The following is a 27,332-nucleotide window of genomic DNA, read 5'->3' as shown; positions in this document are numbered from 1 at the left end:
TATATATAATATCCTTAGATAATCGTTTATTTTACGTGTCTATTAGCAGTCCTATAGCCTTATTCTGTTTATCGATTACCTTTTTCTATTCGTCCTATTAGTTTACTAGTTCGGCTAGTCTCTCGGCTCGCTTAGCGTTAATTCTCCGTTCTAGTCTTTTAATATAATTATTTAAATAGTCTTCTAGCAGCTTAATATCTGCCTTTATCGCTATGGTTTATATAGCCTATCCGGGTTAGTTAGTTACGGTTAATATAGTGGGCTATAGGGCTACCGCTATCGTTAATACTAGTATAATTATCTTCCGTTTCTTTACGGGATTCGCGTTTATAAAGTCCGAGGAATCGCTAGGCGATACGAGTCGTTTTCGATATCTATTATCTTCGCCGTCTATATACCATAAATTAATCTATTAAACGATCGTGTCTTGGTTAGGTATATCTAGCTAACTATCGCTGGGTTTTCCGTTATCTCTTAGGGCTAGTATAATTATATAATATCTAATAGATTTATTATCTCTATCTAATTTAGCTTATAGTCGTTCCTTTAGGCTTTTACGGTTAAAAAACATTAACCTAATTAATTAATCGACTCTGGTATTTAGGTACTAGTCGATTATACCGTCTAATCCCACGACTATTAGCTTCTAATCTTTAAATATCGTCTTAATTATATCCTTATAACCGGTTTATTTTATAGCGGTTAGCTACGGAGGCTATACCGCTATTATATTATTATCCGTCTACTAGTTTATATCGTTTACTTATTAGTCTGCTTTATCCGTCTACTAGTCTATATCGTCTATGGTTATATCGTCCGCGATTTCGATTACTCCCGTGTTTAATAGGCCGGCCTTTATCGGAGTCTTAGCTAGTTATTTTCCTTTATATAGTCTATACTCGTTATCTCTATATACTAAGATCTGGCTATTATTTATAGTAAAACCTCCTTTCTCGACTATCTATCTATACTCGTCCTTAATTATATCCTTGTCCTAGTCTTCCTCCTGCTATTACGGGTTTTCCTAGTAGCGGTATTTTACCGTCTTCGTCTATGCTTTATTAAACAGTTCTAATATATTTTCGTTATCTAGCAGATAATTATCGTTATCGATCCGTTTCTACACGGCGTTCTATTCCTTCTACTATCCGCCGATTTAGCGCTTTATTCCTTATCTCTATATATAGTATACTGCCTCCTACGCCTCGAAGATATACGGGCTAAGCTTATATTTAGCGATATATTTACGTAAATTACCCGGTTTACGCTTATCCCTACTAGTCACCGCTATCCAGGTTAATACGAAAACCTGCGATTTTAGTCGTTCCTAGGTGAGTCTTCTCTACTCGGCTAACAGGAATAGAAAAATATCATAAAACCATTCTTCTATACGATAGTTACTATTTAGACATTTAGAGATTTTTTCTAGTAGTCGGATATTCTCTATAGACTTCTTATAGATTAGCTTTCGCTAATTAAGGTTAGGTATATTACTACGAGTATTAGGGGCTATATTATCTACGGATATACGTTATTTATATAGTATGATATTTACGATATCGTTTAGTTTTCCGGATAATCTTAGAGTATTATCGAATATAGGTTATATCGGTTAGGGTTATAGGGGAATATATAATATAAGGTTCTTTTATTAAGGTCGCGATAGTTATTCTAAGTGTGTAAAGGGATATAAATATAAGAGTAAGATAAGGGAGGCTAATCCTAAAGCGGAAAGTTAGTGTTCTGGAATTCTGATTTCGGGGTAAGCGAGTTCTCTTCTTCTTTTTTTTAGGGGTATTTAAAAAGGGGGTATAGGGATAAGATATAAGTGATACTAAAAGGAAAATATATAAGTATATAAAAGAGAGGCTTAGGGATATAGTATAACGTTAGTTATCGATATTCGTCTAAAGGCTTTTAGCTCCGCCGCTTTTTCCGATTTCTTTAAGATTTCTCCCTGTCTTCTTCTTATAGTTCGATTTCTTAGTATTCTGCGTCGTCGCTCTATTAGCTATATAATAGGACTAACTCGATTAGTCTTTAATCCGTTTATCTGCTTACCCTGGCTAGTTAGTCCCTTATCGTTTACTCCCTTACTTAGCTATCTGTATCCCTTACTTATCTGCTCGATCCCGTTAAACCGTTTTCCGTTTATCCTATTAGTTTAGCGGCGGTAACTAGTTATTTTCTCTCGAAATCGTATACTAAATCGCTAGCGTTCTCTATTAATAGTTTTCTTAGATACTATTCGTTATATTAGGCTAGCTAATCTTTTTACTTTATAAGGTATTCCGTTTATAGACGGCCTCCGATCCGCACCACTCTCCGTCTTTATAGTTATTCGATTTTATACGACCTCTACTCTCCGTTATCTCCGTTTACTATAATTAGTCCGGGCTTTGTTTTCTCTTTACCGAAAGGGTCTCCTATTAGTACTGGTACTAGTTATACGATAAAGACCACTCTATATACTTTCTAAGAATAAAGGAAGTCTAGTTCGTACGCTAAAGGGTTTACGACTCTTACTACTCGAAACGGTCTAACCCGCTATTAAGACTATTTACGGGAGTCTTTAAAGTGGCCTGGTAATTTATAGCCTCTATATAGACGTAAATATATAGCGTTACCCACCTTAAAAGTGTGTGGTCTTCTTATTTCGTCGTATCGCCGTTTTATATTCTTTATTACGATTATAGCCAGATATTCTGCTTCCTAGTAGTATAAACTTCTAATATAGTCTGTCTATTCTTTATCGAATATAGGCGGCACTCCTATGCCTATAGTAAGCTCTGCTATAGATTATGGCCGGAATCCGAATAAGAATTCGTTTAGTAATGTGTTAAGCGTTATCGTGTAAGCTTAATTTAAAGCGTGCTATACTACTAGAATAATATCGGGCTAGGGAATATCGCTTATAGATATATAGTATCGTAGGATAACTTTAACGGATTAGTTCTTTCTCTCTAATAAGCCGTTTATCTAAGCGTGCTATACAGTGGAAATTACTAATAAAACTCTAAGTGCTTTAAATAATTCTCGCTAGAATTCGGAAATAAATTTTAGGTCTCTATCCGATATAATCCTTATAAGCAGTCCCTAATCTATTAGCTAAAGTATATATAAAAGCAGTTCTGCCTAGTCTTTTACCGTATAGGTAGAGTATCCTAGGATAAGGATTATCTTTTTACTTATCTTATATATCACCGTTAATATTATATCCAATTTATTAACCGGTTTACTCTTAATCTTCTAGAATAAGTGTAGGTATTCGATAAGCGGTAAGCCGATAATAAAGTCGATTATAATAACGGAAAAAGGAACCGTGGGTAGTATAATTAGCTATAGCTCCCCTAAGGGCTTTTATCGATCTATGGTGTTATCTAGATAAAGTGGATAGTATCGGGCCTAACCTTTAACTACGCGGACTTTACCACGGAAGCTAAAACCGTTAAGTACGTGTATTATTTATTTTATTCCGAAGTAGTGATTATTATTATAAACCATTTATAGCACTTTTCGGATTAGAGCCTATAGGATAACTAACCTAAGCTTATTTACTTCTTTAATAGTATAGAGAAGTCCGTTTTCGTAGCGTGTTAGCGGGGCTTTTCTGGGTCTACCGCTTAAAGTGCGAGCTCCCTCTTAGTAAGCCACCACTTTATCGATTATTTTCTTATATTTAGGGTTATCTCTATAGGCTTATTAGAATTCTGCCTTTAGATTATTTAGTATTATATAATCGACTATTATATATATAAATACTTGCTTATATCTGTTATCGGTTAATTCGGGGCTTATTAAGGCGATGAACGCCGCCAGGGCTTCTTCCCGATCTGTCTAAACATCGTCTAGTTCGCTTACGTATAGTGGTTTCCGCTTATCCGTTCTCTTCGCCTTTTTTCTTTCTATAAGTTCCTATAATTCTTTGTTATTTACTATTAGTAGCCGAGATAAAGCGTCGGAGACTACGTTCTGTTTACCCGGGATATATCGTATATCTAGTCGGAACTAGCTAAGGAAAGTCAAAGTAGCTACTAGTTATAGGTTAAGTTTATTAATATCTATTATCTTAAGTAACGTTTATTCCACTACTCCTTTAGTTACTTAGTGGTCTATTAATACTATAACTAGTTATTTATATAACTATAGGCGTGTATATAATGAAGAAAGGCGAAGCCGTCACTGTGCAGAACGGCTTAGGCAGTGTGATCTCGGACAAGTCTTCGACAACAGGAGTGCTCAAGACCACGAAGTGCACATAACCAAAACAACACACACAACAAGGAGACCTTCAGAAAAGGTTCCTGGGAGTGCGCGCTGCTCTGATCAGGGCAACGTAGCTTGAACGAAGTGAATACAATGAACGTGGCAAAACTTGGGGTCAAAAGGATGATGATTGTGTAGGATGGATGAGCATCCTCTGTGTCTGGGTGGCGTCGCCACGTATATATAATGTACAAGACAAATGAAAAAGATGCGCGCGTCCTATGACGTCACGTGATGTCCCAACGACATGGCACTGGGTCTCCGATCCACCCCTCTACAATAATATTTTATATACCTAAATAAGTGTATAGACTTCGAGTTCGGTTAATTTATAGCGTGCTTCTATAGCTATTAGCTTTTAGGAGAGGAATAGAATAGGTTAAATCGAGTATATAGGGATTTTTCCGCTATCCTAGGGGGCTAACAGGTAGAATAGAAAGGCTCCTAGGCCGTTTCCGCTAGCGTCTAAATTAAGAAACGTCGTCTTATCTAGTATATAATAGTATAGTCATATCTCCCTAGTAACCTATTTCTGTATAATATCGAATACTTATCTTTCGATTTCCGTTAGTTTATAGGTTAGTTTCTTAGTTTACTTTTATTTTATATATTTTAGGGCGGATAGAGTGATTTTGCCTATATCTCTAGCCTTATTATTCAGCACCGTCTTTCGCTTTTATAGCGGCTCGACCTTAACTTAAAACCATAGAATAAATCGGCGTAGGAATCCGACTTTTCTAATATATATCTCTAGATCCGATAGTTTTTCTAGTATCTTAATTTATTATAAAGCTTTTATTCGATCTATAGTTATATATAAACCCAGACCGTTAACTTTAAAACCTAGTAAACGAATAGAATTATATACGCAGAAAGATTTCTTAGGAGATAGAGCTAACCGGATATCCTGGAAAAGTTTAAGGATCGTTTTTAGGTATTCTATATACTCCTTAAAGGTGTCGGAAAATATAATAATATCGTCGATATACGCTCTATAAAAATATCGATATTTAAAGAGCCGTTAGTCTATAAATCTTTATATAAATAGGAGAGAATTTCGGAAACCTATTAGCATAACTTCTAGTTATTCTAATCCTCGCGGGGAGACGATAGTTATTCGTTCCTTATACTCTTCTTTTACTAGCAGCTAGTAAAAGAACGAGCTTACGTTAAAAGCACTAAACTATTTCTTCCTTTATAGCGATTATATAATCTTATCTTATAACAGGATCGGGTATATATCTAGCAGAACTACTATATTTAGCTTATAAAGATCGATAACGACTCTACCTTTTCTTTAGCCTTAGACTATACGCTAGACTATAAAAGCTAGGCAGGTAAAAGGCATAGGCAGCCTTTACCAGGTTATTCAGCTAAGTTTATATATTCTATTAAATTTATCGTCGAGAATATCTTTATCCTTACCGCTAAGCTGATATAGCCGGGAATACAGGTTTATTATCTACTAATTATCTATAAGATCGACTCGTATACGTTTATATAGTGGTAGCGGTATAATGCCTTAGTCGCGCTATATATTAAAGGATTCTAGTAATTTAACGATTCTTCTTACTTTATTTATATCGGTAGCGTAGACATGGACGCCGTCTTTTATTATAATTTCTGGTACGTTATCGGGTTATTCGGGCTTTATTATACTATGTTTCTGTTTCTCCGTAGGTGGTGTTCCCTTTACTAGTACTCCCTAGTCGTGGTTTATTATTTCCTTTAGCTACTCAGGACTCGCTCTTAAGATACGTCGCACGATTTCCGAATCGTTAAATTCGCCTCCCTCGGCTATTACTAGCGCGTAGGCGTTTACTTATTCGACTTATTCGGTTTCGTTATTATCCTAGGAATCGCGTAGACGGCCTATTCTATCGTTCCTGTATAAGGTCTTAGGCGTGTTGGTTTTGTTTATAAAGTATACTACCTTTAGGGTATCGGCGTCGTAGATATATAGCAGGGCGTTATATCGGCTATATAGCTCGAAGTGGAACTTATAATCTCTAGGCAAATAACTATATCTTACTAGAATTAGTATAATAGATTTTAATGGCACTATAATCGTTTATGCCACTATAACTCTATATTAATATCTGCGTCCTGGCTTCTATAGGTATCCTAGGATTAGGACTATTATACTATAGCAGCCAGCAAAACGTAATTATTTAGATAAGTAAAGGATATCGACTCTATAGGTTTTTAAGAAAACTATACCTAGTAGCAGTTTCGGTTCTAGTTTATCTAGCACCTAAGCTATAACTATAAAATAGCCTTAGATCGGTGTGTCGCGTACGCGACTATCGACGTAGAAGTCGAATATAGCCACTTCCTATACGTTAATTATTCCGGTAACTCCTTTTATAAGCTTTGGTTTTATTACGGTTCCGTATCGCACGTTCTAGGTATACTCGTTTAACTATTTTCTATCGACTAGGATTATAGAGTATCCTAAGTCTGCGTAAACGCTTATCGGTTCTCCTAAGGGGGTGAATCTAATACCGATCTTATAGTATATATACCTCTCGAGTCCTTATATTCTAGATACCTATACGTTAATAATTTCGTTAGGTTTAAATAAAAAGAAACTATTTAGGGCTTCCGGCTTCGGAGGTCTTTATAGTTTATTAGTTATCTCGCTAACTAGTTCGTTAATTTACTACGTGATTATCGGTGGTTAAGTAATTTTGCTTCCCGTTTTGTCGTTCTATATAGTTTATTCTGTTTCCGAGTTCGATCTATTATTCGTCTCCTCCGTTATCTCCTATTCCGGTTTCGTGATCTATAGGGCAGTTTTATATAGACCCTATCCTTTCGGCTTCGGGTTTATACAGGTATTTAAGAATACGTGCTTAAATAGCTATATTCCGCTTAAAAAGTATACTACGTATTTTCTATATTAGTGCGTCTATGGTTTCGGTCTAGTCAGTTCCTTCGGTTATATTCGTCTTTTCTAGGCAGATATATACTTTCGGCTATTTATAAAGGTGGCTACGCCGCGATTATACGCTTATCGGTTTATAGACTATATAGGAGTATAGCCGATTCGGCCTAAGAAATAAGAATAATAGATATTATTTTTATTAGCTAGTTCCTCCTTTTTAATCTCGTAAAAGTATATCTCCTCTCCCTCGCTAAGTACCTCGTCGACTAAAATATATCCCTTTTCGCGTAGTTCCTCCTTATCGTTAGCTCTACCTAGGTTATCTATAGCTATATACACGATATATCTATCGCGGTTACCGTTTCTATTATTTACCTACTATCTTATACGTCGCTAATAGGGGCGTCGGTCCTTACGGAACCAGCGGCCTCCTTTACGGAACTACCGGCCTTTACGGCTACGATTACTATAATCCTCTCCGCTTCGGCGGCCCTAAAAAAATCTATCGCGATTATCGAAATTACCAGAGTATAACTATCCATAGCCGAAGTTATTATTATTAAAACGGTTACCTTGGTTACCTCGATTACCTCGATCTCCTTTAAAACGTCCCTAATTTACCGATTTATTTATCTCCGCCGTTTTATCCGTTACGCTAATATCTACGTGGTATATAGTAAGTCTGCTAGACTATGGCTGCTATATATAGTTATTATAGGTTACCTAGCTAGTTAAAGGAGGTCCTAGCTGCTCGGCCCGGAATATACTATTTTATAGTTAATAGCGTAATAAAAGTTAACGGTTCGTTATCTAGTCTTTAATTTATTAAATAAACTCGTCGAGGTGTTTATTTATATCTAGGCGGGTATAGATTTCTTATAATAAGGGGTCGATACGATTCTAAATTTCTTATTAGACGTTAAGGTTTATTTTAGTGCTAGCGCCCGAAGCTCTATATAAATGGGCGACTTAGTTTGCCTACTCGGCGAAGGCTTATCCGTTAACTATATCCCTGGCTATAAAGCGTAGGTCGGCTATCTTTACTATTACCACTTCGGGGTTTATCTACTAACGACGGCGTAGAGCTACGTACTATCCGTCTAATAAACGTCGAACTTCGCTACGCTATATTATAGTAAGACTAATTAGCTACTAGGAGGCGGCTTCTCCGATAAATAAGGCATATAAATTAATACGGGCCTCTTTAATCGATTCGGGAGTGGTTACCCACTCTTTAACGTTTTCGATAAATAGCTCCACGTTATGCTATAGCACCTTCTCGCTAGAGACCGATTAGGGCACTAAGGTTAACGAGAGATACTTTAGTAGGCTAAAAAAACCGATTAAGGTTAGCTTATAGCGAAAAACCTATAAATTATTAGCACCTTATAAGCTATAGTTTACGTTATTATTTCTACTAGCTACGCTATTAGTTATAGGTCTGCCTATAAAGACGCTTATTATCTTGTGGAATTACTCGGTAAATAGTATAATCGCGGCTAGGGCTAGTATAGGGGGTGGGGTTAGCTACTACGTCGTCTACTACTAAGGCTTTAGTTAATACGTGCCTAAGCTAAAGGCTTATATCTCTTAGTCGATATCTATTCTGGTTATCTAGTGTATTTATACTAGTATCTATAAAGTTTCGCGTAATTAGTAGGGTGGTGGTTATTAAGCTAGACTTAGCGACTCTATATGGTTATAATATAGGGGCGGGTAGTTAGGGTGATTTTATATAGGGGGAGGGGCTTAGTGGATTTAAGTCTATGACTCCGTGTAATCGTTATTTAGGGGCGTTTAGGTAGGGGGATTTTATATAGGGGGAAGTAGGGTTATAAAGTCGAATAAAGGTCTACGGGGTGCGTTAATATTAAGGGAGGTAAGTTAATTATTAACGGAATAGAGTCTATTTTTAATCGAATTTTACCGTCTATGCCGTTCGATAGCCTGCCTACCTATTAGCGGGATATCCTATAGAGTCTGGCTTAATTATTAAGAGTATGTTCTGCTAGGTTATCGGCTTTTATTAATATTTAAATATCTAAGTACTGCTATAAGTATAGCTTTCGCCGCCTAGTTATCTGCTTCCTACTATAATAGGAAAGTTAGTCCTATATCTATGGCTCTGCTGCGATTACTGCGTTTACTAGTACGATACTCTTTTTCGGCTTTACTTTATAGCAAAGATCCTTCTTAGTAAATAATCGAGATTACTCCGTCGGGTAATTATTATTATCTTACCTAGTTAGGCCGTGATTATATAAATTTATAGATATAGAAAAGCTCTTTTTTAGTAGTTATTAAGGGTTCTATTTATAGTAAGGCTCTCGAATAATAGAGTTATAGGCGGGAAAGTTTATAGCGGAAAGAGGGGTAAACTTTATGGCTTTATGGCTTTATTGTATGAGTTTATAGGAAGTCGCGTTCGGGCTAGTAATAACGTGTCCGATTAAAATAAGGTTACGGGAGATTATTAGGAAAAATAAAAGGGAAAAGTGGGAAAAAACGATAGGGAAAAGACGATAAGAAAAACGCTATATAAGTGTGAGGATAGGAAAAACACCGAAAAACGGCGTATTAAACGTTTTTAAATTACTAATACTAGCGGTGATTCGTTTACTATAATTACGGGACGGCTTAGCTTACGGATATATTCTCTATAAATTTATATAGGCGACCGCGGGCTAGCACCGTTCGGTTTACTATATAGTGACGATTATATAAATATCGGATTACTAGAAAAGAGAAAGGAAAGAAAAGTTCAGGGTATAGTATAGAGGCAAAACGATAGTAGACGAATAGTTACTACTATTACTATGCATAAATATATACTAAAGACTAAAGGTTTATATAAAGGTTTTATCAGAAAAGAAGATGATTATTCCAAAGTCCGAGCTCGTGGAGCTCTGCTACAGAGGCAGACTTTTATAAGTCTGCCGGCAGCTGACTAATCTAGCTATGTACGTATATACAACTTTTATATAGCAACTAGTCTATAGCCTGGATTTATTTTAGCTTATAGGAATCGAGGCTAGGGCTACGAGCTATAATAGGTATAGTCCTATAGTAAATAACTGATTTAAAAGGATCGATCTATTAGCAGGAATTATTACCCTTATATAGGACTTTAGAGGTTGGATTTAAGTCTGGAATAGTGGAGGGGAATCGCTATTTATCGGATAGAGAGCAGGATCTCCTGTCTTCGCCATCTTTTAGAGTCTATATTAAACTCCTAAAGAGGCGTTATGTGTAGGTATATATAATAACTTATAGACTTTATAGGTAAGGTACTAATCTCCTCTTAAGTCTAAATACTAGGTTAGTACCTATATAACGCGATTTCGTGCTCCTAGAGGTTATAGTAATTTACCTAGTAAAATATAAATCTAAGGATCTTAAGATATAGACAGCGAGGTAAAGGAGTCTATAAAATACTAGACTAGCGATATAGGTAGATTCTTAGAATTAGAATCTAAGCTAGATCTAAGTAGGTATCCTCTTAAACCTATAATATAACTACCTAAGTATATATCTTAGGATTTAGAATCTTCTAGGTAAAATAGATCTAAGCTTTATAAAATCCTACTTATCCACCAAAGCTTATTATATAACCACGAATTCTACCCCGAAATACCTGCCTATAGCTACTAAATCCTAGAAACTAATAATATTCTTCTTTAGAATACCAGTTCTTATCCGTATTCTTTTATTACCTCTTAGAAAAGGGCGTTATATCCTTTAAGCTAAATATATTTATTAGAGAAACTAAAAAGTAATATCCAAGCTACCCTCCTCCTTAATAGAATTATAGGTCTGCTATATTATAGACTCTTTGCCTTTATCGCCTTTTCTTTAAGGCTTAATCGTATCGTGTTCTACTTACTAACCGCGCTTTTTAGTAATCTAAGTCTTCTAAGTATCCTATCCCGTATCGTCTTAAGTATTCTTATCCTCGGTATCACTTTTCTCTATCTTATTCTGGTTACCTATCTCGCTACCTGCCTAGTAAAAACTAGTATTATCGTCCTTTATGCTATTCTTATAGGTATTTAAAGCATAGCGTGTCTTCGAAACGCGATTTTTCTTAGAAGATTTAGTAGCCCGTATTTTAGTAGCGGTTTTCTTTATCTACTTATAAATCTTAGCTATCGGTTTATAGACTCTAAGTATTTTAGTAAGAGTATTAAGATTATTATCTTACTTTCGCTTCTTAGAGCTAGCTTAGTTAGGATTATACCCACGCTTATCGCTATATTCCTTAAGTTTCTAGACCGTGGTAATAAGATCTTTTTAGGCTTGGCCGGGCCTATTAAGGGTAGTAAAACCGAGGTATATAGCGGTCTTCCGCTAATCCAAAACTAATACTACTCGCTTAGGAATTAGGATAGGGATACTTTTACTATCCTGCACGATAATCTTATACTACCACTTATCTAGCAGAGTCTTTGCGTGCTTAGAGAATAAAGCCTTATTCTGGTAGACCGAGAGTGCGGAAAGGAAATATCCTCTATATAGACCTTTACTATTACCCTTCTTAAGGGTATCGAAATAAAGGCGGTAGCTAATTTACTAGGATTTAGGTACTTTAGCTTTAGCTATAGTACTAACTTCTAATTAAGTAATATCTAGATCCTGCCCGAGGTAATAGTTAGTAATATTTAGTAAGTTATTTAAGATAATCCTTATAAAACTATAGGTATATAGTAAAGAAATAGCGGAAGTTCCTGGTATACCTATATCTAACCCAGAGATAATTAGAAATTCGTTTTTATTTAAGATAGGTCTTCGATATAGCTTCTTAGATATTGAATTTAAGCGTAGACGATATAGAAGAGCAGTCTAGAGGCAAAATTGCTATGCATAAATGTGTGCTAGGAGACCGAAAGGTCTGTATAGAGATTTTATTAGAAAAGAAGATGATTATTCTAAAGTCCGAGCTCGTGGAGCTCTGCTATAGAGGCAGACTTTTATAAGTCTGCCGGCAGCTGACTGATCTAGCTATGTGCGTATGTATAACTTTTGTGTAGCAAAAATACTAGGCGAAGGATAGAATATACGACGAGGTAAGTAAGGTTTATATAACTTCTAAGATACCTACCTATAAATAAGGTAGGAGGTAATAATCTTACCTGCCTACCCACCTACCTATATCCTTTTACTCTACCGGAACTATATATCCTATAGGGTTAACTCGTAATATATATAGCTACCTAGAGTATAAATAGTTATGCCTTAGAGTCTCTTTATAAGAGGCCTCTATAGCTTAATAAGAATAAGACTTTTAGATTCTATACTATTACTAGTAGGAAGACTATAGGACTCTAAACTAACGCCTCTTTATACCTCTAATAGAATATAAGTAATTTATTTTTTATTTATTATCTCTTACTCCGCTATCCTTATCCTACCTTAAGTAGCTAGGAGTCAGAATTCTAACTATACGGTCCTTTTTAGATACCCATAGGGGGGAAAACCGTAGTATAAGACTTAGGGAACTAGTATAAGACTTAGATAAAAACCCCTATACCCTCCTCCTCTAGGATTACTGCCTTATACGGGTACCGCGGGGGTCCCGTTGCTGACTTAATATATATTCGAAACTCGTTGGCTTCTATTCTAGGAAGCCGGTGGCGTTTTGCCCGTAGCGGCTTTAAAGCCGATTACGTGCTCGATTAACGGCGCGCGCGTGATTGTCTCGGTTGGTTTTTATGCGCCTTCTGTATGCCCTAGGGCTAACCCTGCGGGCCTACTTGCGGGCGACTTGTGTGTGCGCTTCCTAGGGTTTAAAGCTCCTAAGCTTCCCTGTTCTATGGCTATAGGTGGAGCTAACACGGGCTACGTGCCCACGCAGAACGCTTACGTAATAGCGTAAGAGGCTGCCTCTGTATCGTGGAAGAGACGCCGTGTATTTTACTCACGCGCTCAGGGACAGCGCAGTACCGTCTTCTTGTTTTCCACGGTGGGGCGACTAACTCCCCCATGGCACCTGTTATCGACTGGCGAAGCCGGGCGGAAGGTGGGTCTAACGGGCCCCCTGTTTAACCCTTATCGTATATGCTAAGGCAGATAAGGGCCCCCTAGAATAGGATCCGAGTAGCGCAAAAAAAGGAACGGGTTCCCTCTTTTTGCGTGCGCCTCTAGCCGGATTCGAACCGACCCGGTCCCCTGACCGTGTGCCAGGTATACCACCACTACACTATAAAGGCGAATATAAGTAATACTTTATAGGATATTTATATTCTAATAGGAGTAATAGTCTAATATAGTTCCTATGCCCGGCTATATTAATAATCCGGACCCGATATCCTGTAGAAGCTGACAACTTGGCACTGTCACGTGACAAGTCCCGTGATTTAGCTTGGCCTGCTCGCGATGTCGGAGCTAACGAATGCTAGAAAATTTCTGGAAGTGCCGCCGAGCCAAATCCTTCCACTACGGACACACCACCCCTTTCCGCTAACTCCGGGCTTCCACCCGCTGCCCTGCGCCAAGAGTCTGTCAAGGACACGACCTAGTCAGCTGACTCCAGCCACAAAGTTGGTCACAGACTCAATCAAATTGGATGAGCCGCGTGTCAGGGGAGAGGACAAATTGAAAAACGAAAGTGTCATTTCGTAACTTCTTTCGCAACGAGAAAGCCCACGACTCCCTCTGACCTCTGGAGACATCATGTCTGGAGAGGCTCTCACAATGTAAACATCTACAGGTGACGCGATCATCGCGGTTGTCCCCGCGGAGATGCGGGTCGGTCTCCAGTTGCCCCGTGCGTGCCTTGTTTATCACCCCACTCGTTGTTTCCGTCCCTCACTCACTCGTCATTATGGTCTTATTATTCATTCGCACGGGACTTTTTGCATGCAAAGCACAATCCCCACGTTCTTTTTCAAAGGTGGTAGCCGCGTATTTCGGCTTGACGTCATTCTCACGCCTTATTCAGGTCCCAAAGGTCGAGACCGATAATAAGCTCACTTATTACCCTCTAACCCCTGTTTAATTGTGTGTGGTGTACTTACGGATCCAAATACACCAATAGTATCGCGATAATAAGAGGATAGAGTACAAGTAGGTACATCAAAAGAAGGCATTTTCTATATGGAATACAGGGGTTTAGATGTACTGAACAAGGGGGACTAAGTAACCTATCAGTCTAACTTGTAGCTCCTTAACACGGTATTGACGTAACTGATATCGTCCTTGCCCTTGTCCTTGCTCTTGTCCTTGCCCTCGACGACCTTCTCTTTTTGGGACTGCTCGAGGACCGGACAGATATTTTAGCTGGTATTTTTCTATTCGAACCTAATACTAACTAGGGATTAGAATCGGATCCAGGATAATATATAATATACGAATACGTTATGTATTATATATAACGTATATAGGTGCTGTTAGTAAAGGTACGTTTCTCGAACCTTTTTGAATTTCCTAAAAGGGTAAACCGCGAAAGTACCTCTAACACAATAAAACAGGGGTTGTAGGGTAAGTTGTTGAGTGGGTAGGGGATCAATTACCCGATCTTGGCATACGGTGATCTTGCATGGGTAGCCCGTGGCTCCCTTGTCAGAACAATTTGGCTACAATAGGTACGTTGTAGAGCGAAAGAATCCAAGGGACTGGCGACCATCCATCGAATCGTAGAGAGGTACACCTGCTTGGACTCGGCGGGAAATTCTCAAAGGAACGCCTAAACAGCCAAAGGGAAGTGAGGAACACGTCTCGTGATTCGGATGAAGCCGACCGATGCAAAGGAAGGGAAAGAAATGAGAGAGTTGGTATAATGATCCAGCGATACTAGCATAAACAAAATGTCTAAGCATCGTGACAAGGACTGCCGTGAAGCTATTGACATGCATTTGCCAAAACCTGTCGCTCTCCTGCAGGCCCGGCGTCCGCTTGAAGGAATGGTCCAACTATGATGTCGTCGCACCAAGCGCTTCGTACGGATTGAGATATGGGTCGCAATGGGTAGCATCTCCCGGCAGTGGACAGGAGACGTCATGTCTAGCAGCAGCAGTCAGATCCACAGCTTCGCTTTCTGTCTCTGGTGGGCACGCAGGATCACCCATCTGGGTCTGAAATCATTTCATCAGTTCAGGTTAAGACTACGAGTCGGTTGACGCGCGGGTCAGCGCGATCATAGGACAAGAGCAAGGGTTGGCATCGGCGAAGAAACACGGGAGAGAGACACCCCAAATAACAAGTACAGTAGACAGGATAGCGATGCCGAAGGCGCTGCGGACAATAAGCCACATTGAAGAGAAGGGCAGCAGCAGAGGCGGCCGGGGAAGTTCGACCAGTTCGCCTGGTCGGCTGCAGTCATGGGCACAACAAGCCTCAAATCCAAGAGATGTCGCCAAAGCTACGTACTGTTGCCATTCGGGAATTGAATCAGCCATGACGATGACGGACTTGAGCGGTCGTGATCGACTGCCGGGAGATGCTATCTCGGGGGATGTAGTTCGACAAGCGGATCGCACTGGACAAGTTGAGAAAGAGATGACGGGAGTTCCGGTCGGGAATGATCGCGGAGACCCACGGGACCTCCCCAATTCGCAAGTGCGTCGGCATCGGAAGCGGAAGATGTGCAAGCCTCTCTTCGGAACGTGGCATTCATGGTGAGGAGCCTGGATTGCTACCTATATGACCTGACCAGCGGGGTACAATACGACGGACATACTTCGTCGCCAGAGAATGACGCACCAGCTTCCATGTCCGCTGGAGGGGGATGGAAGATAGGAAGCGGGATGTGTCGTCCGCGTCGTCCGTCCGTCTTTTAATACGATGATGAAGCTGGGATTCATCGAGTAGGAAAAGTACTTCGCTCCCTTCAATACTCCGTACCTAGGCGCATGCGGGTAGAGCTGTGTAATGGCTCCTATTGGTGGATTACACGAACCAATGGCCACCATGAACAGACTGTGTACGTAGCGCGCCTTTCTCGTTATGTGGTTGGTCCTTTCAAGAACATCTTCACTGTGAACCAAAAGTACACTAGCAAAGAGAGGGGGTTCGTGGTGCATTCGGCCTGGGGAGGGAGTGCAGGAGGGTACGTACCCTATTTTAAGACAGGGTCCTCCCCCCACCCAAAACATGCCGACCCACCGCCGAGTCAACAACCTGGCCACTCACCCCCTCTCAGGGCACAGGGCAAGGACCCCCAAATCTTTTCTTTCTTTTCATCCCCATTCCCATTACATAAAGGACGAGCGCTCTTCCCCCATCTTCTTACACACAACAACCCTTTCGAGGCCTTGCATCTCTTATCTCTAGGCTCCTAGAAACCAAAACCGTCCCAACGTTGACAATTGAATTGCTCGTTGCGCCCACTGCCCTGCCCGTACCGTACTTTATCTTGCGGCTCCTAATTTCCTCCGCCCTCCCGCTACCACTCTGCTGGATCATTTGCGGGCGCAAACACGCACTACCCGCCACAAAAGCCCACCCTCTTTCTCCCTTTTTGGCCCTTTTTCCGGGGCATTTCTGGGCTCACTGCTGGGCCCCGTTTCTCTTTCCGTCCCTTCCCCTTGTCAGCAACGACGCACCAACCCATCTGATCCCCGATCTCACATCACAACCCTACCACCTAGAGAAACATCGTCTACCCTTTTTCCCCGTGTGGAACGCGTCGACGTCACTGCCCTATTTTTCACCTGCCAAAAAAAAAATCCCCTTTGATAAAGGGGGCGATTTAGTTGTTTCTCTTTTGGACAGCCCCGACAGGTCGTATCAGATAATCTGGGGGTTGTCTCTTTGCTGCCAAGCGCCGTCTTCGCCCGTTCGGACCCTGGATCTTCTAACCACTTTGGACGCCGCCACTTGAGCGACGCCCGCTCTGCCCCCTTGGATCGACACAGAACAGAAGAACATGACATCGATCGACACAGAACAGAAGATGTCCATCGATAAGAAAGAAGTTGTCGACCAGGGAACTCCTCAGTCACCCGTCTCGAGTGTTGACGCCGAGCAGACGGCCGGCGCTGCTGCCCCCGCCAATGCCGCCTCTGCCCCCAACAATACGAACAATACGAACACGGCCAACTCGTCGTCTGCTCCTGCCGCCAATGGGGCCCAGGAGACCCAACAGCCCAAGCGTAAGGGCGGCCGCAAGCCTGTAAGTCCTCTGTCTATCAACCTTCCCTTTGGCGTCTTCATATTCTTCTGTTCTTTGTTTTGTCTTGCCCTTTCATCATTTCTATGCACTTGGAAGTATCAGCCTCGGTGTTCAGGCAGCTTACTTACGTTCCCTATCCCGTTGTTTCAGGCCGCTCTCTGTCGTACATGGGCACATCCAGAGCTCAGTTGTGCCCGGTAAGACGGGGATGGCTCTGACCACGCCACCCAGTGCATGCAGCAGATGCGTCTGACAAGCGTCACAGTCGACCGTCACATCCGCCTTGTCCCAAATCCTAGCTAACCTTGGCCTCTCCCACTCAGATCTATGCTACCTCGGAAGAGCGAAAGCAGCGTAACCGCCAGGCGCAAGCGGCTTTCCGTGAACGCCGTACTGAATATATCAAGCAGCTCGAGGAGGCCATCCGCGTTCATGAATCCAATCTCCACAACCTGCAGGCCGCCCACCGAACTGCGGCTGAGGAGTGTTTGATGCTCCGCTACAAGAACTCTCTGCTGGAGCGTATCCTCTTGGAAAAAGGTGTGCAATTCTCTTTGCTCCGCGCTTCCTTCTCTCGCATGCCTTCTGACCATGGTTTCTTGTCTAGGCATTGATGTCCAAGCCGAACTTCGTGCGAAAACTGGCAGTCCCAATCTTGGCACCACTCATGCTCCTCAGAACATTGTCCAACCTCCAACCATTCAGCGCGGCATCATGGGCAGACACCACTCGCGGAGGTCCAACTCGAGCATCGCTCCGAAGATTGAGCCAAGCATCAGCGCCGTTCCCCCGCCTCTCCAGACGAACGCACACAACTCGGCCTCGTCGCCCAAGAACCGCCCGACCCCGCCATCTCAAATGAACTCTCCGTCGAGCACGGCTGCGGCCCTTGCCGGCCAAGCGGCTGTGTCCCCTGCCCCGTCGGACCATAGCCATGCCAGGGGAAACATGGGCTCGTCTATGAAGTCTCAAGCCAGCCCGTTGAGCCAGATGAACCCAGCGGCCCGGGCTCACATGTTGTCTGGAGGCCCGGCGCGGGTTGGAAACGGGGCTCAATACTACCCCACCCCGGCATTCCAGAACCATATTGAACAACTGGGTAAGTTTCCACCGCCTAATTTCTCGTGTCGGGAGCCTCATGGACTTACTTGTGGGTACAGAACAGGAGTACGATGCACCGGCCGACATGGTCGATGATTCAGAAATGGACACGCCCAGCGGACCTGGCCCTTACCCTCCTCCATATACTGACGGACACCAGTCAGTTGCCGCCTCGCCGACCACAGGCATCAACGGCCACCATGGAACACGCAGCGACGCGTTACCCACGAACCACGTAACCCACAGTGCCTACCCTACCATGACGCAGCTTCTGGATAACGGCAGCTCCGACTGGGACCCATTCGGACTTAGTGCCAGCATGGCTTTCCCGACTCAGTTCTCTTTCGATACCAGCAACATGAGATGAGGACCATGATGCCATGCCCTCTATTACAGTCTCATTGTAGTGAGTTCCGTGGATAACCAGGTCCTTTTTTTCTTCTTCTCTTTTTCAGTTAATTTTGACGGCACGTTGGCGGATGGACAAAGTATCATGGGGCGAAACGGAACCAAAAGAAAAAAGAAAAGTTGATACCCAGGACGGCATTACATGACGGATGGGAACGATATTATGACAGAGCCTCTGTACGGGGGACTCACGTTAATTCCACGGCACGGTGAAGTCCGGACATGGGCTCGCGCGGTTAATCATCTTGATTTGTTTTTCTTTCCTTTCTGAGGAAACGGTAGTTTACGGCGCAAAAGGGATTGGCTCGGAGCTCTGGGGGTGGGAAGGGAGGCAAAGCCATCATCCTATCTTATATATACAGGAAGAAGTCACGGTCTTCGGCGGCGGCAGGTATGTCTATTGGCGAGTTGGGACCGCAGGCGCTGGCTGTGGACGTCTTGTGTTTCGTGTACGTTTTTGCTTCTTTTTTTTTTTTCCTTTTCGTTCCCTTTTGTCTTTGAGGTTCTGATGGCGTCAGCGGAAAGGGTCTGAAAAGTTGTTTGTTTTGTGTTTTTTCTTTCTTTGCGACACCACTGACAGTCTCGGTTCGGGGTTCTTTTCTCGTATGATTCCTGATGGCATTACGATGAAGATACCGCAGCACTACCACCAGCTTCGAGTCTGATAGTCGTTGAGAGGAACTCTGTCCCGAACAATTACATAGTGGAATCCAAATAGTTGCTTGTAACACTCTGTCTTTCATTGCCTACCAACCCCAGTAGGGCCGTGACGTCCCCCGATGCATCATGCCTGGTAAGGCGTACGAAGTAGTTGTCGCATGGCCTGTCCACAAAAAGCAACACTCCGCCTCATCGTGAAGTCTTATTCGTGGGATATGTTTCCGATCTAGAGATGGATAGATGACCACCTCCAGATGAGGACTTCGTGGGCCCCCACCTGAGAACCAGTTCGTCCTAGACAGGAGCTCCAAATACACGTAGAAACAGTGAATAGGGCTGCATGCCCGACTGTAATTGCCATATTCTGTACACGCCCGAGCACACCATGATGCATCCAAGGGAGAAAAACAAGGGCCTGCCCGAGTCAGCGAATGTCAGTCCAACTCGCAGCGCCCATTGCATACGAAGTAGAAACTTGTGGGCGACTATAGAACAGGCAGGTGACGATGGGCCCGGCATCGGAGGACGGTGGGGCTGCTGACGCTACTGCATCAGATGTCTGCGTCTTACCGTATCGGGAAAAGATAACCACGGGGGTCTTCATATTAAATGGGTGTGCCCCTATAACCGTGGCAGGGCCTAGGCCTTGGAGGGTGCACGGGACTCTATGATGTTCGACCACCTGCTGGCTGAGGATTGTCTGGGGAAGGTAATACAGCGGGGAGCAAAGTGTCAATTTTACCCATGTTGGATATCGGGCTCTTCGTGATTTGTTGAGAGTGATGGGCGTCTGTACCGTTCGATAGGTACTGGTGGTGGCCCGGTAGCTTGGGATCAGGTTCCTGATATTGTCTACTAAGTACAGGGTAGAGGAGGTGTGCGATCTCGAGATGCGGTGGATTAAATCAGATTTCTACGTAGCATTGATAGACGATTTTTGATGGTCAAGTCCGAAAATTGGGGAACTTGACTCTTCTCTATAACGGAGTTGCGACGTGGTGAAAAGAGGGTAGGACCGTTGTTCACAGCGGGTAACCGAAGTGCATGTAACACAGGGTTTCGCCTCTGGAAAGTAGGAGTAGGATGGGCTGCACGAAACCTTCACTAGCAGCGGACTCGTCTTTGCCATGAAGGATGTTTTCTGTTCCACGCTCCTTATACTACAGCATCGAGGATATCACACGTCTGCACGAGGCAAAACCCGACAGCAACTTTGTATGTGTTAGTTTTGCAATATGCATCCCCTGTTTCGCATCATCGCCGGAGCTTCAAAAACGGCGGACTACCCGACCCGTGGCCAGCTGATATCTCGCATGGTTTCCTTAGACTCTGTAGGACAACATGGACTTGGTTATGGCGCCCTGAAACCCACAAGCTTCCAATTGTCAATCCCGTGTGCAAGTCGGATTCTGGATGGTGCAAGAGACATGGAACTTGGGGGGTATGGTTTCTTGTAGTCACGGCCCATGGCGGTAGGTACAGTCGGCCGTACGGAGATGGGCCCGAGAATCTCGCAGCTCGAATTCGTAGAAAATACGGGATCTACACTAAGAACCAAGCAACTATGTAAGCCAAAGGGAAATGTAATACTGGTGTGAGCTCCCTCTGGAGGCAAGTGGTTATAGCTTCTCGTGGATCAGTATCAGACGTCACCGCCAATTCGCATCTTTCCCCAGGTCAGTGGAGAAATGCACGCACGCATTGGGAGCTGGGTCTGCCTGCATTGCATTGACCATCCGGCAGTTGGAGATTCCAGAGTCTTAGCTTTGCATGTTGCAGCTCACAGCGATGGAAGATACTATAGATATCTGGATTTCTCTTGAATCCTTCTCGAATACACACGTGAAGCTCTGATCGGGCAATCGGTAGAGCATGGTGGGGATGGGTGTCGGTGTTGGTGGAAGGCCTACGAAGTAAACATTCGGATGGTTTTCGGACAAAAGTTTTACCTTGCAAGTCAAACAAACGGGAAATGGTGAAAGCGACGCTCTGGAGTAGGAAAGATGGAACTTGACCACTCTCGGCGTGACGTACGGTGTACGGAGCGAGCAAAATCCATCCGTTCCCGGAAAACAGGTTCATGTTGCGCACACCGCGCGCGCGATGATGCAACCGGGCTCGGAACGGATGAGGTATGATCCGTCCAGAGCTGGTTGAACCCTATCTGAGAATCACACAAAGTCGAGTGAAAACAACATTTATATACCTAGTAAGCGACCCCCGAGGATGAGCCGAATTGGCCCAGAGTGGGCCAAATGCATCACGTATTTTCTTCTCATCCGTCAGTGTGTGTATCATCATCATCGCCAACCTCAAAACGCCCGACCCCCCGTCTCCCGACTCAACGCCATATTCGTCCATCCGCCGTGTCATGGTGGCCTGACCGTGCCCTTTTTCCCCCATCAAAAAGAAGACTAGGTCGCTATTGTATCCCGCAATCCAGGCGACAAGATGTCGGTCGCAAGCAAGGTCGGTCGGCTCTTCCCTTAGCAGTTTCGCCCCCTCTCTCCCACTCTCTCTCTCTTCCCCTCCTCCCTTTTTGCCCTCAACCATCATGTCTTGGTTCGCTCCAGCTTTCCCTTTTCACTTCCCGGCTTCAATTCTTTGGTGATGTCTCCAACTTGATCGGTATGACATCCGGAGCGGGGTGGCGAAAGGCTTGTTTTCATTGCCAATATGTCTTCCCTTTTTGTCGCGCACTTTAACCGTCGTAACTGACTCAATTTCATACAGAACCTCTACGACCTCCTCGGTACGCCACCATCACCGCGCCATTCACCCCTGTCCCGCGCGTCCTGGCTTCTCATTTCTTACTCCCTTTTTTCTATTTTTACCCCGCAATTCGTGCCATGATATACAGTATCCTGACTCGTCGCTTCGTCCAGGCAACGATGTGGAAGAGGAGACCCCTCGTCCTCCTATGAAGATCGTCGAAAAGGCGGTCACCCGTACTACCAAGCGTACCGTCGAGCCTGAGGCTCCTGCTCGCCTTCCCCCTGGCGGCACTGGCGGCCGCCGGTCTAACGCCACTGGCAACGAGGCTGGTAAGTCCATGTGTCGACGAACCGAGCAACAAGCTTGCAAGCATGCATTCTCACTAACATTTCTTCGTACCAGCCTTCCGTGATCGCGGCGCCGGCAGTGACCGCAACCGTGGCCGTCCCACTGAGGAGGGGGGCCGTGGTGGCGCCACCGGCGGCTATGGTGCCCGTGTCCGCGGTGGTAAGTTGCATGACCGGTGTGGCCCTTTTTACGTCTCACGTTTCCTCCTTCGAGGTGGTGCTGACATGAACGACAGGCCGTGGCGGACGCTACCCCCGTGAGCGTGACGATCGTCACCCCAAGAACATTGCCAGGTATATTACACCCCCTTCATCACCCTCATTGACCAGAAGGGGGGGGAACTCACTAACCCTTCTCTATCAGCGGCTCTGAGAAGCAGGCTGCCCAGTCCTGGGGCGCCCCCGAGGGTACCGCTGAGCTGAAGGACGCCCAGGCCGGCGAGGCCTTTGCGCAGTCGGAGAAGAAGGAAGCCGAGGGTGAGGCAGCTGCTGATGAGAACGCCAAGCCCGAGGAGCCTGAGGATAAGCACATCTCCTATGCCGACTACCTCGCGCAGCAGGCCGAGAAGAAGCTCGCTCTCAACACGCCTCTCGAGCCCCGCAAGCCCAACGAGGGCGCTGACGACAAGTGGGCCAACGCCCAGGAAGTCCAGCGCAGCGACGACGAGTACGTGCCTGCCACCGCCGCCAAGAACAAGCGCGAGCGCGAGAAGAAGGCCAAGCAGGTCATTGAGATCGACCAGCGCTACGTCGAGCCCGAGCGTCCCCAGCGTGGCGGTGGCCGTGGCGGCGCGCGTGGCGGTGCCCGCGGCGGTGCTCGCGGCGGCGACCGAGGCAACTTCCGTGGCGGCGACCGTGGCAACTTCCGCGGCGACCGTGGTGACCGTGGCAACTTCCGTGGACGCCGCGACAACGCTGGCCCCAGCCTGAACACCAAGGACGAGTCGGCCTTCCCCAGCCTCGGCGGCAAATAAACAGCTTGTGCGTGTGTATCCCAAGCGTCGTCCACCCACTACGAGTACCACGGACGGCATCATGTCAGGCGCCGTAGCCATCTGTCTATTGGTCCCCCCACCCTTTATCTAGCTCACTCATTGTTACGGGACTGGTCTCGTTAGAATGGGGAAGAATGCGCTCACAACCCGGGAAAAAAAAAGTTGATCTCCGACGGGTTCATCGTTGCAATAGTTATCGCAGCCGTCATGGAAGGAATGAAGTGAAGACCGGTTATCTCTCCTTTTTATTTTCTTTTTTCAGTTTCCCAAGTCTTGCCCAGGATCCACGGTTTTGTTTTCTCCCTCTACCTCACGTCTATAGGGTTCTAGGTCCCAGGTTCCGGGACGGGTCTTCAGGGTATGGAGAGTCAAAATGGATCCGCTCTGTCTTTCACCTTGGCTGAGTGCCGTTCCGAGTGACTTGTTTCGTACTTCGTAGGCTACCCTGCCCGTCTATGGTGGCTGGAGGCGTGGTAAACAGTAGTTGGCGGTGCCACTTGTTCCTCGACATTGCTCGACGTCTGGTTTAGCGGTGCAGGACAGGACAGCTGTCATGCCGAACATAGGCCTGACCGTAAGGAGCTATGGATATGCTACCATAGCTATGGGAAAACTAAGTAAACTCGGTGGTCCATATGAGCTCATCGTTGTCAACTACTTCCAGACACCGAGTTACTGGTTGTTATATCTCACTCATGTCTAAATGGCTGGCTAGTCATCGTTTGACCTTTCACATATCTCCTTACAAATACCAGTCGAAGAGGGAAATACTGATCAAACACGAGATTTCGGGATGTTCCGTCTAAGTAGTCGGATGAAGCTCGTCTCAGGCTTTGACATAAAACTCTTTGTTCAGCTAGCCAGTGAATGAAACAACTACCTCGTAGCATTATGTATGTAGTTACTGATTCTCGCGAGCAAAGTCGGAGTAAAGCGTTCCAAATGTATGGCACCTGATGAGAGACTACGGACATGATTACCATTTACTTCTTTCGGGCCTTCAACACTAGCAAACTGGCCCGCGACCTCTCCTTTTGTTTAGGTGTCTGCTTTGACGGCGTGTTATATTTAAAAAAAGTCCAAGAAACCTGGCATCGAAAACGTACCAACCTACACAACATGGCCGGGCTGGGGACAAAAAAGGAAACGACGACATGGTATGAGATGAGATGGCGCCAATACATTGAGTCACTCAAACAGAGACGCTGGGTTGTCAGGTTAGGAATGCAATTCTATCTATCTGGTACATCGTCCCTCAACCTCGACTACCGTGAACCAAATACATGACCCATATCAATCCCCAGACTGGCGATTAATAACACCCCGTTGAAAATGGCCATCATGTAGAAGGGTGCTCCGGTCGATAGGTTATCAAAGAGGTAGCCACCCAGCTTGGCAAGGATTAGGATGGCCGCGCCTCCCCACCAGGAGTAGACCCCAGCGATGGACCCCTTGAGCTGAATTCGCGACGCCGACTCCACCGCCGCATGGTGATCTAGCAGGGGCGCATCTTCACCCTGGGTCTGGGAGTCGCCTGTCGATTCCTCGATTGTGTGCATCCCTTCTCGCTGGGAGCGAGATACTTCAACCGTCAAGATACCTCGACCTAGCGAGCCGAGACTACACACGATGGCGCCTATCTGACTGAGCCCGAGCAGCGCCACGACCAGGAAGATGGCAGGGTGTCCACCGCGGCCGTCCACGTCCTTGTACTCCGGGCTGGCGAGCTGCGGGAAGATGATGTAGGCCACGATGCCGGAGATGGTCGACACGAGAATAGGACCATTGACGGTACCCTGGCGCCTGGAGAGGTAGCCGAATACGGGGGCGCAGATGAGACCGACCAACTGGGCGACGCCGGTCAAGATGGAGGCGAGAAGGTACGCAGCCCTGCACTCCTTCTTGAGCTCGGGGGAGGGGTCGTGGGGGGACCCTCGGCAGAAGCCGTTATTGATGAAGTATGTGTTGATGAAAAGGGGGACGAAGAGGGAAATGGCAACGGTGGAGGCGCGGGCTACGAAACCTCCGAGGTAGCCGATGGCGATGTTGGCATCGGTGAAGCCCAGAGTGATGGATTCCCGCAGGAGACGCAGATACGGCAGCACCTTTAGCTGTTCAGTCAGTCTGGGATGCACACTAGAGTCATTGGCGCAGGGAAGCCTCTCTCCCTTTCTCCCCCCCGGCTGTAGAAACTAACCTGCTTATCCGAGGCGCCCGAGGAGCGTCTCAATTGAGTCTGACCAGGCGACTCACCGTCCCGGTTCTTCAGTCCTAATAACAGCCTCCAGCCCTTGCCATTCTCGCCCTTTAGGCCACGCAGGCCGAAGAAGACAAAGACGGCCACGGCCAAAGAGACCGTGCCCACGACGTAAAAGCTGTCCGTGATAGCCTCAGCGGGCGTCACCCCGTCTATGTCGCCAAATCGGGCCGGGAGCTGGAGGAACAAGGACAGCGCGACCAGCGCACCGCATCCCGTGAACAATCCGACGTAGCCCGCCAGCGCCGATGGCTTCTCCGAAGCGCTTTTCTCAACAACGCCGATATCGCCGGCCGGGTCAAGAAGCGCTTCGTCGTCTGAGATTTCGCTTCTGTAGCGCTCCGGGGTGATGGTCATGTCGGACTCGAGCGACATGGCCACGCTGAGCCTGGGGTTATGGGCCGGCTTGCCAACGGCGGAGGCGACATTGGTGCTGGAAGAGACGCTCTCGTCGGTCAAGGGGGGGAGGATGGCGGTCACCATTGTCGTACTGTAAAAGTAAAAGAAAAAAACGATCAGCGCCACCTTTTGTCTTTCCGGACAAAACGTCCAGCACATCTGCCAACGGGACAAGTGGAAGGAGTACTTACGCCGCGGAGGAGCCAAAGGCGAAGAAGATGCGCGCCAGGAGGAGTTCGGGATAGACATTTCGCGCCTGGACGAAGAGGAACAGGGAGAGGCCAATGAGGGCGTATCCTATGACGGCGACCCAGCGGACTCCGAGGCGGTCGGAAGCGAGACCCCAAAAGGGGCAGGCGACGAGGGCGACGAGTTCATCCGCAAAGCCCAGGGTGCCGACAATGTCGCCGACGCCCTCCTTCACGCCGATTAGGTCGGTGATGACGAAGGAGATGCTGCTGTTCAGGAAGACGAGGAAGGAGATGGAGAAGAGGGCGATGCCCAGGAGGTAGGTCACCGCTTGCAGCGGAGTGGTCGAGCTGGCGAACGGGAGATAGCGTCGGAATGTAGCGGTCATGGTAATTGTACCAAGCCGTCCTTGGTTATCGTTGTTATTTATTTATTGAATTCGTCCTCTACGGGACACGACAGCGACCGGACGGGTTCCGGATGGGGGAAGAGGCAGAGGGATGGCGTTCTGACGACTGGCTTGGACTCGGTATCTCGAAAGCTCGCTGATTGACAATCCATTCGGCAGACAGGCGCAGAGTTTCACATCTCGCAGGGAACCATGCAAGATGGCCAAGCCAGCCAGGGTTATCGTTTGCTGAGCTTGAGATCAAAAGTGATTGATCAGCCCGCGGAAGACCTGTTGAGGAATGTCTAATAACGCACAAAGTATGAGGCAAGGGAGAGGGGAGAGAATGGCGTATCATCAGTGTACCTTCGTATACGAAGTACCTACGAAGCTGTGGTACAAAACAAAGCTACTTGACTGGCATTATGTCATCGCCGCGTGTGGGCGACGGAGTACAAAGCATGTACACACTCTCATGCTTAGTAAGCATATCTGTCTGGAAGCCATCATGGGTTGATGGTCGAAGATTTCTGACGGGAGACGTGACAATAGCAGTTGGAAGTTTCTCCAGGGAGAAACACAAAGTTAGGACCAAGATCTCCGAGTTCACAC

The 27,332-nt window shown here is 45.3% G+C and overlaps 5 protein-coding genes and 1 non-coding gene across 6 annotated transcripts; 3 read left to right on the top strand and 3 right to left on the bottom strand.

Annotated features, from left to right (window-relative positions):
* Positions 1-12,899: 12,899 nt before the first annotated feature.
* ACRALDRAFT_1094761 (uncharacterized protein) lies at positions 12,900-15,151 on the bottom strand (the record flags this gene model as incomplete). Its single annotated transcript, XM_071019738.1, has 18 exons — positions 15,078-15,151; positions 15,014-15,042; positions 14,864-14,978; positions 14,718-14,821; positions 14,608-14,682; positions 14,323-14,400; positions 14,123-14,139; positions 14,020-14,081; positions 13,843-13,956; positions 13,742-13,809; positions 13,678-13,701; positions 13,628-13,648; positions 13,540-13,585; positions 13,452-13,475; positions 13,140-13,149; positions 13,072-13,099; positions 13,014-13,035; positions 12,900-12,913 (listed from the first exon to the last, which is right to left on the bottom strand). The coding sequence occupies exons 3-18, from the start codon at positions 14,946-14,948 to the stop codon at positions 12,900-12,902; spliced, it is 792 nt and encodes a 263-aa protein (XP_070872399.1). The 5' UTR covers positions 14,949-14,978; positions 15,014-15,042; positions 15,078-15,151.
* Positions 13,286-13,359, bottom strand: ACRALDRAFT_t229. The gene has a single exon. It is a non-coding gene; the product is annotated as a tRNA-Val (tRNA).
* ACRALDRAFT_2036760 (uncharacterized protein) lies at positions 14,404-15,861 on the top strand. The gene is made up of 3 exons (XM_071020811.1): positions 14,404-14,547; positions 14,620-15,220; positions 15,498-15,861. Exons 2-3 carry the CDS (start codon positions 15,148-15,150, stop codon positions 15,767-15,769), a joined length of 345 nt encoding a protein of 114 aa, XP_070872398.1. The 5' UTR covers positions 14,404-14,547; positions 14,620-15,147; the 3' UTR covers positions 15,770-15,861.
* A 1,181-nt stretch (positions 15,862-17,042) lies between these two features.
* On the top strand, positions 17,043-18,729 carry ACRALDRAFT_2110207 (uncharacterized protein; the record flags this gene model as incomplete). Its single annotated transcript, XM_071023459.1, has 4 exons — positions 17,043-17,261; positions 17,585-17,801; positions 17,869-18,360; positions 18,422-18,729. The coding sequence occupies 4 exons, from the start codon at positions 17,043-17,045 to the stop codon at positions 18,727-18,729; spliced, it is 1,236 nt and encodes a 411-aa protein (XP_070872397.1).
* A 2,953-nt stretch (positions 18,730-21,682) lies between these two features.
* Positions 21,683-24,035, top strand: ACRALDRAFT_1065324 (uncharacterized protein). The gene is made up of 6 exons (XM_071017132.1): positions 21,683-21,899; positions 22,164-22,182; positions 22,316-22,474; positions 22,548-22,652; positions 22,729-22,786; positions 22,857-24,035. The coding sequence occupies exons 1-6, from the start codon at positions 21,882-21,884 to the stop codon at positions 23,464-23,466; spliced, it is 969 nt and encodes a 322-aa protein (XP_070872396.1). The 5' UTR covers positions 21,683-21,881; the 3' UTR covers positions 23,467-24,035.
* A 410-nt stretch (positions 24,036-24,445) lies between these two features.
* ACRALDRAFT_1065325 (uncharacterized protein) lies at positions 24,446-27,010 on the bottom strand. Its single transcript, XM_071017133.1, has 3 exons — positions 26,335-27,010; positions 25,685-26,234; positions 24,446-25,592 (listed from the first exon to the last, which is right to left on the bottom strand). Exons 1-3 carry the CDS (start codon positions 26,718-26,720, stop codon positions 24,753-24,755), a joined length of 1,776 nt encoding a protein of 591 aa, XP_070872395.1. The 5' UTR covers positions 26,721-27,010; the 3' UTR covers positions 24,446-24,752.
* Positions 27,011-27,332: the final 322 nt, after the last annotated feature.

Source organism: Sodiomyces alcalophilus (genome assembly GCF_042370955.1).
Source record: "Sodiomyces alcalophilus JCM 7366 unplaced genomic scaffold ACRALscaffold_7, whole genome shotgun sequence".
Taxonomy (NCBI): domain Eukaryota; kingdom Fungi; phylum Ascomycota; class Sordariomycetes; order Glomerellales; family Plectosphaerellaceae; genus Sodiomyces; species Sodiomyces alcalophilus.
This window is presented reverse-complemented; position numbering and strand designations above follow the sequence as displayed.